The sequence below is a fragment of the Siniperca chuatsi genome, linkage group LG2 (assembly GCF_020085105.1).
Source record: "Siniperca chuatsi isolate FFG_IHB_CAS linkage group LG2, ASM2008510v1, whole genome shotgun sequence".
Classification (NCBI taxonomy): domain Eukaryota; kingdom Metazoa; phylum Chordata; class Actinopteri; order Centrarchiformes; family Sinipercidae; genus Siniperca; species Siniperca chuatsi.
The window spans coordinates 15,610,474-15,626,221 of record NC_058043.1 but is presented as its reverse complement, the minus strand read 5'-3'; the positions used below and the strand labels follow the sequence as shown (position 1 = coordinate 15,626,221).

Below are 15,748 nucleotides of genomic sequence, written 5' to 3'. Positions count from 1 at the left end.
TTATAATGAGGATTTCTTTGTTTCCCTAGCACAAACGGGGAATAAATAACAACAAAAACAAAATAAACAACAACAAAAACATCGGTATCGGCATCGGCTATGGGCCAAATTGTTATTTTAAACATCAGTATAGGTATCGGCCCAGAAATTCACAATCGGTGCATCCCTAATTTTAAATATTAATATTTACTTCTTTAATTTTCATTTACACATTTCAGTACAGAAAAGTGGTAGTCCTACATTGCAGGGCTCAAAAATGTATCAAAAATCACAAGCAGGGCTTCTTTATAGTTCTTCAATATTATGTTATCTCGTAATGTGATGAGGTAATAACTAGAACAGTCAGATGCAGGAAACCTTTGGATCATCGGACAAGATGCACATGTTGTGTCAAAATGTTAAGTACATCATCCAGAAAGCTGCAGAGAACCTGGACCTTTGGACCTTGACTGAAATATGATTGCATATGCGATGATGCGTTTGGAAAAGAGCGTGACTGATACTGGATTTTTTAGGTTGATACCAATATTGTTATTTAATCGTTTAAAAATCTGAAAATTATATATCAGTCGACATAAATATTTTTGATAAGAGTCCTGTAAATTTGGTTATTAAACAACTGTGACAGATAGGGAAATTTAATGAGCAATACATTTTACAGTTGAGTGGTGGTGGACAAACTATGTAATTATTTAAGACATTATTTCTAAATGACTTACTTTTGGTATTTCTGTGCTGCAATTTTTTTGTTACTTATTGGGCAGCATATTTGCAGATAGTGATATACTGTAGCTGTGATACGCTGATATCAACCGATAATATTGGCCTGGTATTTATGGGTCAGGCTCTAGTTTGGAATTTACTGTGGAGAACATTTTTTACTGTAATACACAACACACATTTTGAGTGATCATATAAACTACAAGAACTGATGCCATTTGATCTTTAACTCTGTCTTTTTGCTATGTGTTTTCAGAATAAAAGTGCAGTTAGCTATGTGGCTCTTACACTACAGAGAAAAGGGGGAATATGTCTGAGAAAAGATCAATCACCGAGCTGAACTGATTTTTCTAGAAGGTATCATAGACAAATTTAAACTAATCATGAAGACTAAAGACGAAAAATTTTTCTTTGGCAGACATTAGAGCATCTCCCACTCAGATGGCTGAAGGTTTGGCAGCCAACAAGCTTTTTTTCTCTCTCTCTCCCTCTGTGAGCAAGTATGTAACAGCATGTGTGTTCCTTACTAAGATTTGTCCCTAGCCCTCAAAACACTGATCCTGAACCTTAGCCGGGCCTTCTTCCTCTGGTGGTGTCCTGTCTCTGCTCTGGCTCCTCTGCTGAATAGAGCTGAGCTTAAAAGCTGATGCTGCAACGCTACAAGCCCCGCTGTAAAAGCCTGGGTCTGGATCTGCCCATGCTTCTGACTAAATGATTCAACACTTGAATATATAACCTCTGGCTGGGATGATGTCAGGTATTCTGTCTGTGTGACTGCAATCATTTGCTGAGTGTATCCAACGTTCCATGCTGCTTGGGCAATGTTGTGTTTCAGCCAGCAAATTTTAGAAGGCAGAAAAAAACCCTTGATGTAAGTATGTGCAAACATTTCGACTGACCAACTTTACAGACAACAACTGTGAGAACACCAGGGTCTTTGTATGTAAGGAAAAGGGCATGCGTGGAACTTCAGAACTGCACAGAAAGTCACAGCTGCCTCTGTCATCACAGCCGTCTTTAATGCAGCTGCAGCATTTTTGCCTGTAACCAAAGCTGAAACCAGACCTACACTGTCTCAGAGCTCCCTGTCAGTGCACGCTCACGTCCCACAGGACACAGTTACACACTTGCTGACCCCGAGTGACCCCTGTCTGTCAGAGGTACAATGCTCTGAGTGAGAAAGCTGGCGAGGGCAGCTCCAATATCTGATTCCCTCCAGAGGTGAGATATTGAGGGAAAAGCAGTCGGGCCTGTAAGTGGGGCAGCAAAATTATTTGACTGGATATCCTCTCAGACTTGACTTAAAATGTGACCCTAAGACTTGTTTGCCTTTGAATCTGGCTGATAGCCATTTTGTGTTTGTGTTTTAAAGCTTGGCCGATACAGTATAAAGAACCTAGTATAACCTCAAACGTTAGGGTGTATTTGATCCTAAAAGGATCCTTACCTGCCCTGAAATACCCTGAGGATTATACTGAGCTAGCTAAAGGCTTGGCTTATTTGCAAGAGACTGACAGTTAGCAGTGTCTCTTACTCTGAGAGCACTCATTCATGACTTAATGCTCTCCAGCCAGAGAGGAAGGACGTAAATCTACAAAGGACTAAACAGATTTATCCCCAAAGTAGACAGGCTAAAATTATATATGTATATACAGTAAGGGTCTGTCAGGCTGTATAAAGTGCCTTACTCAGGTCCTATATGTGACTGACTGCTGTGGGTGTATAGAGCTGTTACTCACTTCGAAGTGCGGGGGCTGGCTCGGGTGAGACAACACAAAGTACTGGACAGCCAGGTTGATATAAGCTGTGCGGTAAGAGCTGATCATCTGGTGGCCCTGCACCAGTTTATACAGCTCCAGGCACATCAGGCCTGCCACTGCGGCTGTGGTGGTAGCTATGGCTGGGATGATCCTTCCAGCAATGCCCTTACTCTGTGAAGGAGACAGAGGAAGTTTCACTTTTTAAATGCACAGCAGGTATATTATCGTTTAGCAACTTTCAGTAGAATCCTACTGTGATGATAAGAGCATATTGTGTTGTTTTACATAATTCCACTGGTGGAAAATAACTAAAGATATTTACTTTTCTGGACTTACTGAAAGTACAATTTTGAGGTGCTTGTACTTAACTTGAGCATTTCTATTTGGTGCTACTTTATACTTTATACTCCACTATGTTCAGTGGTAGAAACAGACAAAAGTAGCCATACATCAATGTAAAAATAATCCATTACAAGTAAGAGTCCTGCACTCGATATCTTACTTAAATGTACTTAAGTACTCATTATTCAGCAGGATTGGCCCTATCAGAGTTATACCATTATATATTATATGATCTAATTATTATTACTAATGCATAAATGTAAAATAAGCATTTTAATGTTATAGCTGGTCCAGGTGGAACTAATTTGAACTACTGTTGACAATTTAATCTGTATCCATGCATCAATAATGAATGCATCCAGTAATATAACATAAAACTGACAGTCATTCTGTTGCATAACAGGTACATTTACTTTCCATAGGTCAAGTATATTTTGCTGGAAATACTTCTGTTATTGTGCTACAGTAAAATTTTGAATGCCAAATTATTACTTGTAGTGGAGAATTTTACGTTGAGGTATTGGTACTTTAATATCTGAATAGTGATCCCCACTGTAAATCGTAATAAAAAAAACTAATGAAATGAGTCATTTATTGTTTTGTTTTGTTTGATGTAATGCATAACAGCACAGCACATAGCATTGTATTACACATTCATTTGACTATTTTATATATAATTTTTCATTTGCCATATGTATATATATAAATACTGGAACAGTATCCTAATTATTATTCTGTCTAACTGACACTGACATATCGCAGAGCCTTTATGGAGGGTTTGCAGTGCAGATATACTGTATGTTTTGAACAGATGTTTGTGAAAAACCCATAAAGGGTGAGTGAAAGTAAAGTTATTCCCAAACAAGTGGACATCTCTGTATGATTACAGAAGTGTAACCCTCTTTTGTCTCCCCTCACTCAGCAGCACCCATCCCCCCATCCTCCATCTGTCTTGGCTGCAGCAGTGGCTGGTACAAGGCCTGGCTCAGGTGTCACCTCCCAGGCGACAGGTAAAATGCTGTGATTAGTTCTGCTCCAGGAACAATAGGTGAGGAGGCTGTTTCTGTGGCTTTAGGGCAGGTGTGTGTAGCACCAACAAAAAACATGACCCCGAGGGAGGGGGAGCGGTCTGCTGTATTTTCTTTATTTTAATCTAATCTATACCACATCTGATTTCAGTTTCATCCATCTGATTTTTCTCTATATTTTTACCCTTCACAGAGTTTTGATTAGATGATGCACATAGTGAAAATGTTGACCTGGTGTCGATTAGCTGCAGGGATGTCGTAGTTCTCCGCCCTCAGGTTAGAAGCAGCAACAATGTAGTCCATGTGGAAGTTACCGTCGTCATCCTGTGTCAGATGGGATGTTAAGCATACAGTATATCAGTCATTCATATAACACAGAAGAACAAAATCTATGTGTGTATCCATGTCCATGACATCTCCAGTGATGTGATGCTTGGTTTGCCTGCTTTGAGCTTTGAAGGCTTTGTTGTTGTGTCACTTAAATCACTCTAATACATGACTTGGTCACCCCATCAGAATGCAGTGGAAATCAGATTTCTGTTGTGATCGACATGGCCAGTGAGGTCATGCCTCTGCTACTGCGGCTCTACAAAGGCTAGGAAGGCGACTGTCACCCAGGGATGGCTTTAGGGGTTGTGAGGAAGCTCCTACCCGGCAACCTGATGCATCTGAAACCCTCCTACACACATTCCATCTATCCACAGCATGACCCGGGCACGTAGGGATAAAAATGAAGAGAAGGGGGAGCATGATGGTTTGGGGATCTCATTCTTATTCAAGATGACATCCGATATGTACCTGACTTACCTCATACACCTTCATTACTGCTTCTCCTGAGTCACTGAATGCTTTACCAAGACCTCATTCAGGCTGCCTGAGAGTCATTTTCCATAGCCTCTCCAAATTCCTCTAACACTCACCTCTGCAGCTACAGCAACAACACCCTGTCTGGCTTGCTTATAGCTCTTTGTTGAGCGCAGAGTACCCCGTGCCTGAAGTAAAGGTTTTGTCGCTGTGACACACCTATTTGTGACCCTTTCCATATCAGAGGTTTAATTTCAACTGCACATTCCCAACCTCCATGAAGATTAAGAAAAAAGCTTGTGTAGAGGTGAAAATTGTAATTATTCCACTCTTTTTCCAAGGTTTGCTAGGAAACCCAGGAACTCACTGAAGGGTCAGTATGTCAACAGGTAAATAGGATAGGTCTGATGCAGAGGACACAGGGGTTAATTAAGTAAAACTTATATTTAGGGAGAAACATCCAAAATTACTCAAGATGTTATTAGAAAACATTTACTGGAATTCTGCATTTGTTTAATGTTACCACTGATGATATTTTGACACAGATTATGTTTCTGTTTTATTTGGCTAAGAAATTAATTTTTTTATGATGGTCCCCTCTGCTGAAACATGGATGGCACATTTTTCTGCCCTTAAGACACTGGAGAAACGGACTTATGATTTGAATCAAAAGTCACACAAGTTCTGGATTCGGGTTGATTCAGAGTCCGAATTTTTCTCTCTATCCCATGTTGTTGTTGTTGTGCAGCATCTTCAGGTGGGTTGGGCGAATGGTTTGATCTATATCCTGTTCCTCATTTTGCTTGTATTTGTACTATAAATTACTACAATTGTTTTTTAAAACAACAGAATTGAGAGTGACAGTTGTTTAATGACCAGGGTGCTCTGACAGGCCTCTTGTGTTCAAAAAATGGTTTTCAGGATGGATAATTCAAGTCCAAAAACAATCTTGTGTGAGTTTCTTTTGTACATTTTTGTATGAGCACCGTTGGAGGGAGCTTGAGAACAAGAATTTCATTGTCAGCGACCGCTTCACTGTAATTGTTGTGCATATAACAAATAAAGAACTTAACTTAATGTGTCATGAGAATCTTCTAGTCTTATCTATATACATTCCCCAGAGTGTCACATGCAAAAATATGGAGTGTTGGCAACACTATACACTGGAGATGACTTTCTTGTCAATAAATCAGTCTTGTCCAAGGTATTACTGACTGTGCTGAAACAACTGGTTAGGAGATACCTTTGGGAATTTGCTAGGAAATATGTCTAGTCTGCGCTCCCAGATAACTTCCTAAAAAAGATAGACCTTGCTCCCCTGCACCTAGCCACAGACACTTCAAGATGTCAACCAAGCACTAAACCTGATTTAATGTCCAGACAGAGAGTGATACTTTGTTGAGAGGTGAGAGTGTGAGGAGAGACTGTGACAGTGGCTGGATGCACAATGGATGTGGTGTAGAGGGAAATCTACCTTCAGGGCTCAGTGTGCCACTTCAAAAACGCTGTTGACGCGGTTGTAGACAGTATGTCTCTGTCCTGAGTTGTTGAATGCACTGCATATCACCAAAAAGTGTGCTAATGCAGCTCTGACATACTGCATATAGAAATAAATCTGTTCCATGTGTGCTGGTTGACTGAATGTTTTGTTTTTGCCAGGATGTAAATTTCTAAAAATATATATCTTAGCTGCTAGGTGTTATAACAATGAACACAGAATACAAGCAAGCTCTGTTTCATGAATGCTTTGAGGAACAGCACAGATTAGGGTCACTGAGGACCCAAAGATTAGGAAAAAAAGACATTTTGAGATATTCTGAAAGCACCTATAGATTTGAATGCAGCTCCCTGCTAACACCCAGCCGCCAGTCTGTCTGTGGCTTCTGAGTGTGCAGCAGAGGTCTCACTGCACTCCTGCCCTACCTTCTCAAAGTCGATGGGGTACATCTGCATGGCTGAGCTTTTCAGAGATGGTGGGGCCAACTTTCCTTTCAACTCCTCAAGTCGGGCTTTTTCTGGTGCAAAGACACAAAGAGAGTAAAGAAAAGAAACCCTGGAAGAAAGTGAGGTAATTACAATAAATATCAGCAAGTTAAAATAACTCACCAGCATCATCACTGTCCTTTTTTTTCTCCTCCTCCATCTCCTTGTCAGTGAGATGAATCTTCACAGAGGACTTGGGAGTGAAAGACGGTACATGGACTTCCTCTAAGATGTTTCGGATAGAGGCGCAGTCTCTTGTCCCATTGATTCCGTAGATCTGCCCATACAGATTAGCTGCTGCCACCACATACTCCATATGGACAGTCTACAACACAGAATGAAAATAAAAAACTGTTCATTATATTGAAACATTTATTGTCATGTTTTAACAGCGAACATGCCATTGGGCATTTCTTTTATATATAGCTTTGTATTTTTTCTTTGTATTATTATCAAGAGGGTTTTATTTATCATCTTATTTTCCATTAATTATGGCATTCTATCCCTGCTTTTGTGAAGTGCTCAGTGCATGTAATTTTCTTTGTTGTAAAGCACTTTGAGCTGCATTTAAAAGGTGCTATACAAATAAAGTTTATTGTACAAATAAAGTTTATTATTATTTATATAGCAAAGACAAAGCTACAGGAAAATCTTAAGCAATAATCAACATGTAAAATAAAAGTGGTTTATTTCAAGTCCTTACAGCAGACCTGCCTGCAGGGTGAAACTGTAGAAAGGACATTGTAAAAAAATAAATAAAACAAAGATAGGGGCAGAAAGACATTAAGGTAGTGCGTTAATGCTAATTTATTTCCCTGAACAAAATAGGTAGCTGTAACAATAGGTCTCTCAATAGGTCTCTCAATCACTTTCTCTCTCAACACACACACACACACACACACACACACACACACACACACACATTGTATCTTGTGGCAGTCACTGCTGCTTACTGCATGGCCGCAATCCACATTTAACAAGTACTTGCAACACTTTATTCAATTAACTGATGAGTAGAATTACAGGCTGCATACTGAAACTCACAATGCATGAATAAAATTATCTAAGAATTATAGGATAGAAGAGCTAGGAATGACTTTTGATTGTTTTTAAATGCACAGATAATAGATAAAACATATAATTTTTATAGGACTGTTTTTTTAGTTGTGTATTAATATACTACAATATTTCTTAAGCTGACATTTCCCAAGCAAAACACTTCTAAAGCAAAACCAATAGATACAAATATGCAATTAATAACAATACCATACTCTTCACTTGACCTTTCTAGATAAGTGTAAATTGGCACTGAACCTGACATTTGCAATTGTAGCATTGTCTGTCAAAGGTGGAAGCTCAGGAAATATAAGATTTCAACAAGACAACATTTCACACAGATGGAAGGGCAAAAACAAATTGTAAAGGAGATAAAAGTCAGATGGTAGGAGATGGAATAAAATGCTGACAGAAAAGGTCAAATGAAAAGGTCAAATGAAAGAGAAAAAGGTCAAATGAAAGAGAGAGAGAGGAAAGCAAATCTTCTTTGAGAGATAATGGGACATGAACTACATTACCTGGAACCTTCCAAGTTCCAGTATTTTCAGCTTAATATCAACATATTACCTCTTGGCTATCAAGGATATGGAGAGCATATTTTTATCTGCCTGTCGTTGTCCATATGCAGGTTAAGTGGCATTCAGAGCTCAGATAAGAATCCAGTATATGGTCAGGGTAAGGGAGAGCCACTATCAGACCCGATAAAGGAGGAATGCGAGCGGCCATCACCGAATACTGTGACTAATACTTTTTCAATTATTCCTGTTGACTGTTTTAAAGTGCATGTCAGGATTACTACTGCATGAGGCATTGGACCAGACACTACTCACATTGTTGGGGTCAAAGGTCAGTGAGTGAGGGCATCTCTTGGATCCAGACCAGAAGGGTAGACCAGTAGCAGTTTTCTAAAGATAAACAGAAGAAAATATCACAATGATTAACAGCTGAAAATATCATAGGAGGAACATAATTTATTCAGAGTCGCTTCTACATATTGTTTTATAGACCGACATAGCTCACTGTGGTTCTTCATTAATACAACAGTGACAATAAGATTTTTGTCCCTCATTAAAAAGGGGGTCAATTTCTATATTCCAAACGTAAACACTTTGTTTTTTAAAAGAATTGTTACATATTTACCTTACATCATATACAACACACAGCATCAATGTATTAATTGATAAAACATCACTTAGTCTTTTAGTTTTCTGACACAGCAGGAGGCCTACAACCTTCCCGTGGCACAGCCAGACTAATATTGTTATCAGTGGTGTGTTGACAGCACAATTTGTATGTCTGATAAAGGAACAAAGGGACTTAGAGCTTTGATGTTGCCAAATGGTCCATATGCTGGGAAAGACAGAGTCTCCTACTGGTGATGCAGTTTTCACTGCAGGGGTGCTGTCTATAGAAGCCAAAAGGCATCAACAACATTCTTCTTTTCACAGTCAGGATTCAGGGCAGAAATGTGGCATCAACAATGCTTTATCCTTAAAAAGGTTGATACCACTTAGTTTAAGATTATATATGGCCCAAAGCAGACTAACAAAAAATGTTACAACCAGAGTCTCAAGGTCCTGTTCCTTACTTAATAAATCATAGATGGACTTTGTAAGATTGTTTGGATAAATTTAAAATCCAAATGGTTGAATCATGCAGCAATGCTGTGTGTTCTCCAATCCCCACAAACAGCACATCATTTTACATTTTACATACATCTATTGCATGTCTGCTTGTCCTTGAAATCTCTCCTATGTTTCTCTTCCTGGGGATTCTTTATTTTTTCCCATGAAAGGCCTTTTTGGGGGAGTCTAAGGATAGAGGATGTTGTATGCTATACAGACTGTAAAGCCCTTTTAGGCAAATTTGTGATATATGAATTTATGTGAATATATGCCTATATATATATATATATATATATATATATATATATATATACTTCCTATAATGTCTTCGGTTCAAATGCATCCATTGTCCCATGTGTCAAAGTTTCATAACACACACAGAACCACGCTCACTTCTATGTGGAGGCTCACACCCAACAAAGCGGCTGTTATGTTAAAGGTGTGGTCATCTGTCATGGTTGTGTACTCGTATTTGTCAGGTTGGTTTGCGACCGTTAACTGACGTAAACTTCCTTATCATAGTTCCTCAGAAAGTTTGTGGTCAAACGTGACTTTCCAAGAGGACAGTGATACCATCTAAACTCTTGTATAGGTAACTACGACAAAGAGAACTGTGGAAGAAAAACAAGAAGCAAAAAATTTGAACAGTAACTGGAAAAGAGTTTCTCTATGGTTTGTTGTGATTATAAGGCTAAACTGGATTGGTTTAAATGCTAATTGTAACACATGAGAACTAGCTCATTTTATCAGCATGAGGCATAATAATACAGGGAATTTAGTGCCCTACCACAAATATTTAAGCAGACATGAATGGAAGAAAATCATTCTTGGTCAGAGGAATTTCTATAACTGTGCAGGGACATATAATGAGGGTAGAAGCAGCCAGTTGCTGGACTGGGACCTGGGGTTAGTGAGGGTCTGTTTGGGTTGATACTGATCCGTGCCCCCCCAGGTGTGACAGCAACATGTGACATCATTCTGTCTGCATGCTTTACCTGATTACAAACCCTCAGAGCCGCCTGAGATATTTATCAGCGGTGGCTTTCAGTGGTTCAGGTTTCAGATGAGGTTAATAGTGGTCTCTGAGCCTGGAGACCTGCTACTGCATTACTCCAATAATGTGAAATGAGAAAAATGAAACACTGATTGGCATTCTTTTTGTGCTAATTGCTTGGTATGCAAGGACCTTACATACATAACAGTGCCCCCCTGTGTCCATAAACATAAATTACAGCTCTGTCATACTTGGCTTTAGGGAGAGCTGTTATTTTTCCTCTGATGGGATTTTACCTGTTCAGGAGGGAAACAGTGCAGAAGCTGGCGGATATCGTTGTTATAGAGAGACTCCCACTTGCAACGTGCCCAGCTCACACAGTCTTCCCAGCTCGTTGGACGTTGTCCTCCAGCTTTCATGTCCTCAAGGCTGCTCCACACCCCCCCAAGAACCTCCAGGGCCTCAGCGTCTCCTTGGCCAAGAGTCCGCTGTACAAACCCTGCATCTCTGCAGGAAACAGTGCAGCAATATTTCTTTTGATTTAATGACAGACATACAGTATACAGAAGGTAATAATCACTAGATGTGGAAAAAGACAAGACAGGACAAGTATCATCTAAATGTCTCGTTGTATAATAAATTCTCAAGGTCTAACTTTCAGAATAAAAGCTTTCACTTGCTGGGCCTGTTTTTGTGCAGCAGTATCTAGCCAGCAGTTGAACTGTGGGAAGAACATTTGACCTGGAAAGTGAAAACAGGGAAAGTCCTCATGGAAAAATACTTGGCTCTATCCAGCACACAGGAGAATGACTAAACAGATCTTTGTAAATTAGGGTGTAGTCTTGTTATTGACTCAGAGGTGATTCCTTTGACGCTTGGCTGTGGATAAATAGGCAGTGGTTAGTAAGCTTGTAGTGTGCTGGTCAGTGCAACATGCCTGGACAGTTCTTGCAACATTACCGTGTGCTAGCTCATCATACACGGCCTTGCACTGTGAAAACAAAGAGGCTGTACCTCCTCTGCGTGCATTTACACCTAAACAGGTCTAAACAGGAATTTTGAGTCATAGTTCTGCACAGAGCTGAATGGGGGAGGATAACTCAACAAAATGCATCTGTTCCTTTCCATAACCTCATTAACCAAAACTTAAAATTTACTGGACTATGACATGTAGCTGACCTGACTCATGAAAATGTCCAGAGAAGTTTTCCGTGACTGCACAACAAAGAGGGCTCTGAAGAAAGTGGTTATTAGAGTATTCCCAAACGCATAATACATGTTCTTATTTCTAAAAATCAGTTTAATGCGAGAAACTTTAATGGCTGTGTGAACCGGCGAGCACCATTTCTGATCCAGTCACGATTTTTGCTTCTGTTTAAAGACACAAAAAAATGTGTACTAGTGTAAAAGTGTGTAAAAGTTATTTACGATGAGGGGGGATTATATCAAATCTCAACCAAAACAAACAAAGGAACATCTCAAAACATGGCTGGATTAGTAGGGCTCCGAGGCTCAAAGCTCAGACAAAGTTTGGTCTTGGAGGCTAAAATCTGTCACTGACGTGCTGTTACATTATAATTAGGTCAATGCTTTATTGTAAGCTCAGTGTTTTTCAGTCTCCCGACACAAATTTTGCATCTCAAATAAATACAAATATTACCAGTACAGTCACTGACTAAGCCCTTTGACATGGTATAGTACTTTTTTCTGCATTAATCTAATCTCTTTTTCCATTCAGAAGATGTTTCTAAACTCTAATTAGATGAGAGACTGTATCTATTATTTGCAGAAAATAGCGTTAGAGCTGCTGTGAAAGATGCATTGCCGAGTAGAGCCTTGGCAAGACAGACTGTTTATGTAATTTTTACCAGGGGTTTACTGCTAAAAGCCAACCGCATGTTTTCCTGTTTATAAAACAAAATAATGAGCTTGAGGCACTTCATTAGCTTTTGTAGGTTTGCTGGAATGCTTTGTAAGAGAGCAGAAAGGCATTGTAAAATGAGCAAGTAGTGGTCTTTAAGTGCCAGCAGACTGGCAGCAGATTGGTGAATGTAATTTCTCACGTTTGCTTGTTGTGGGAAACGGTAAATCAGATAGCATCACATCTTACCTCAGGAAGAGATTCACATTTTCAGGTGTTTGTTTAAACAGTCCTTCAAACTGGTCTCTGGCCCACTAAAAGAATTATAATGTCGAATTAGTGCAAAGAAAACCCACTTAAAATGTATTTGTACAGATAATCAGTAAAATAGTGACTTTTCATGTTGCATAAGAATACACTGAGTGACCAGAAAACCCTGTATACTGTAATAAAACTGTAAACAGCAGTCTTGTAATAAATTTGTAAATTTAAATTGTTGTGGACGTATTAGTGTCAGAGAGGTATGGATTCAAATCTGGTAATTTTTTAGCCATGCTAGCAGTGTGGCTGTATGAATGGTAATGCCGTTCTGTCTATTGATTGGTCCACCACTCTGGTCCATACTGAAATGTCTCAACAAATATCAGATGGATTGCTATGACTTTTGGCGATCCCCTGACTTTTCCTCTAGCGCCACCATGAGGTTGGCACTTTTGGTTTTTAGTGAAATAACTCAACAGCTAGTGGTTGGATTGCAACCAAATTTGGTACACACATTCCTCCCCAAATTCATGTCCCCTTAAGGATGAATTCTGATAACTGTGGGGATCCCTTCATTTAGAGTCATCACCTGGTCAAATTTTTCATTTGTCTAAGACTTTGGTTTAAGACCAAATACCTGCAAAACTAATGACATTTCCATCAACCTCAGCTATACTTTGTGTTTAGTGGTAATTAGCAAATTTTAGCATGCTATAATGCTAACTAAGTAGGATGGTAAACCCGCTAAAAATCTGAATCTTATTAGCATTGTCATAATGAGCAGGTTGGCTTGCCGAGTTTAGCATTTAGCTCAAAGCAGCACTGTGTCTAATTATGATGAGATTCTAATGCTGTATTGGACTGCATTATATAAAACAATTTTTCTAACGGTTTGCTCCTCTATATATGTAAATGAGGTGGATTGAAATATTAGAAACACCTTTCAGTATGTTGCAATCCAATGCAACACCACCATAAAGTACTATAGAATTCTGTCTACCCACAAAAATCATTTAACATTTTAAGTAAGGCCTATTTAATGTTTCTGATCACTGTGTAGGTTTTGAAACAAAATTAGGAAAATCAATCTGTGTAATTCACACACAAAGCTGAACTAGACTTAATTAGAAGTTTACGTCGTACCTGCAGGGTGTGCTCAATGCGGTGAGGGAAGTTCTTGAGAGTGCAAAGTGGGATGGCATTATTAGAACTTGATTTGCCCGGCCCATAAGGCTCTGTCAGGTGTGGCACCACCACCAGAGTATGACCCTTGCTTCCTAGAGTTCCTCCCTCCAGCATAGGCTTCTGGAGTTGAATGCAGCGTTCATCAAGATAGACCCCTGGGCAGCAAAAAGAGGGGTTAATGCTTAACAATGTATTTTTACAAGCATCTGTCAAATATGTACTGTTAATGCTCTGGTATAATCACTGTGGTAATGAGAACTTACTATATAATAATAATAATAATAATAATAATGAAGACAGAATAATGGCCCTTACTGGCTTCCACATTATCAAGGGCTGCAGCCACTCCATCGAGACCCATGAAGAAGTTGTAATCATACACTCCTTCACTGTCAGGGTCCAGACGATTCTGGTGAGCGGTGATTTTCATCTGTGGGTTCATCTCTCGCACTGCTTTGGCTGCAACCTCCGATTTTGGTTTCTGTTTAAGGACAAGTTAGCAAATGGGCTGTGTGTCTGGGAGATAATATAGGTAAAATCAGACAACGACAATGGTGGTAATGACGATGATGGAGGGAGAGCTGAATAAAATGCTATTTTTTACAGAACCAATATCCAGATTTGTTATTGAATCTTTCTATGAAACTATTCCAACAAATCAAAGCAGACATCCTTGGTCTTTAATAATTCAGCCTGTATGTTTACTGTCAAGTCACTGTATTCTGAGTGTCTCACTGCTCTTCTATTATGTAACAGCAGAATCAGCACATTTCTCTCCAGAATTTCAAAGCAGTTGAAGATTTCTTGTTAACATACCCACTAACTGCACTCAGCTATGTGTTGCGTAAGTTGTTTACACTGGTAGTTGTTTACTCAGACATGAAAGATCAACTGCCTGATATACTCCTTAAGTAAACTACAAAACAAAACAGCCACAGATGATGGATCATGGCAGCTATGTGTAATCTGACACAAGCTACCTCAGACTGTCACAATACCTTCACCCCCAACGTGTGCCATTAGTAAAGCCCTCTGACCCTTCCACTTAACCAGGTCAGACAACAACCAGTGAGCTATGATGGCATGTGAGAGAGGAGGTTGTGATACTCTGTACTGTGTGTTTTCTCACCTTAATATCCTGAGACCTGAACAGGAACTGTCGGTTCAAGTTGGATCTTTCTATAAAGTCCATATCTGTTACAGTGATGTGCCCTTCTTCTCCAGCACCAAGCCCAATGAGAGCAAAGTTTTTAAGAAGCTCACAGCCAATAGCACCAGCTCCAACCTTGAAAAATGACATGAGAGACTGTGTAAGACTAAATGTATATTAGCTCATGCAATGCAAGTGAATGTCACCAGATTAAAGCTACATTTTACAGATAAGAAAATCCTTTGTTTTTTACAATGTAGCATTACATTATTAATCTATTGTTGCACATCACTTGTTTCACTTCCTGATACTTTGTGAGCAGTTTTTATTGTGTTAAAAGAAACACGTGCATGCACTCTCTCTCTCAAACACACATGGACAGCCAGTAAACAACAGTAAAAATAACACTTTTAAAGGAAACAGACAAAGGGTTTGGCGCCTGCACACCAATAGGTTGACACTGGCAGGAAATGCCACCTCGATTGCAGCCTTTTCCTGCATGTGCCATCATTAACACCAGATAAGATCAAAGGAAAACACAGATGAAGCTTCTGCATTCCAGTGCAGAGTGTGCTCCCTGCTGGACAAATATCAAACCTGCCCTCACCAGGAAATACTTCTGCCTCTCAAGCTTCTCCTGGAACGCTGAACCAAACACAGCAATCTGTCCATCGTACCGCGTGCCCCTCTATGAGGGAGGAGAACAAAAATATTTTATTTATATCCGAAGTCTGATTGAATGTTCCTGATTAATATATGTGAATTGTTTAAATCAAGGAGTCTCTTAACATACTGTTGAAAAGGAGCACTCTGCCAGTTCCTTTTCAGGGAGGCACTCCAGTGCATCAAAATATAGCCACTGCTGAAGAGGCGTAAATTTCCCACTACATGCCTGCAGGAACGGTACAGAGTGCACAGAGTAAAATACAGTCAGCTATATACACCACCACCACCACCATGCAGTAAGTGCTAAATTATG

At 39.5% G+C, this 15,748-nt stretch overlaps 1 protein-coding gene across 1 annotated transcript in view; it reads right to left on the bottom strand.

Moving 5' to 3' along the window:
• The window catches only part of uba7 (ubiquitin-like modifier activating enzyme 7), a 37,225-nt gene that overhangs the window by 18,371 nt on the left and 3,106 nt on the right, over window positions 1-15,748 (bottom strand). The window contains exons 10-21 of the mRNA XM_044211004.1: window positions 15,563-15,661; window positions 15,377-15,457; window positions 14,749-14,904; window positions 13,935-14,100; window positions 13,578-13,774; window positions 12,423-12,487; window positions 10,609-10,819; window positions 8,524-8,598; window positions 6,761-6,962; window positions 6,578-6,669; window positions 4,082-4,174; window positions 2,460-2,651 (exon numbers count right to left, since the gene is read on the bottom strand). Of these exons, the coding sequence (XP_044066939.1) occupies window positions 2,460-2,651; window positions 4,082-4,174; window positions 6,578-6,669; window positions 6,761-6,962; window positions 8,524-8,598; window positions 10,609-10,819; window positions 12,423-12,487; window positions 13,578-13,774; window positions 13,935-14,100; window positions 14,749-14,904; window positions 15,377-15,457; window positions 15,563-15,661 (1,629 nt within the window). The remainder of the gene's footprint in view (window positions 1-2,459; window positions 2,652-4,081; window positions 4,175-6,577; window positions 6,670-6,760; window positions 6,963-8,523; window positions 8,599-10,608; window positions 10,820-12,422; window positions 12,488-13,577; window positions 13,775-13,934; window positions 14,101-14,748; window positions 14,905-15,376; window positions 15,458-15,562; window positions 15,662-15,748) is intronic.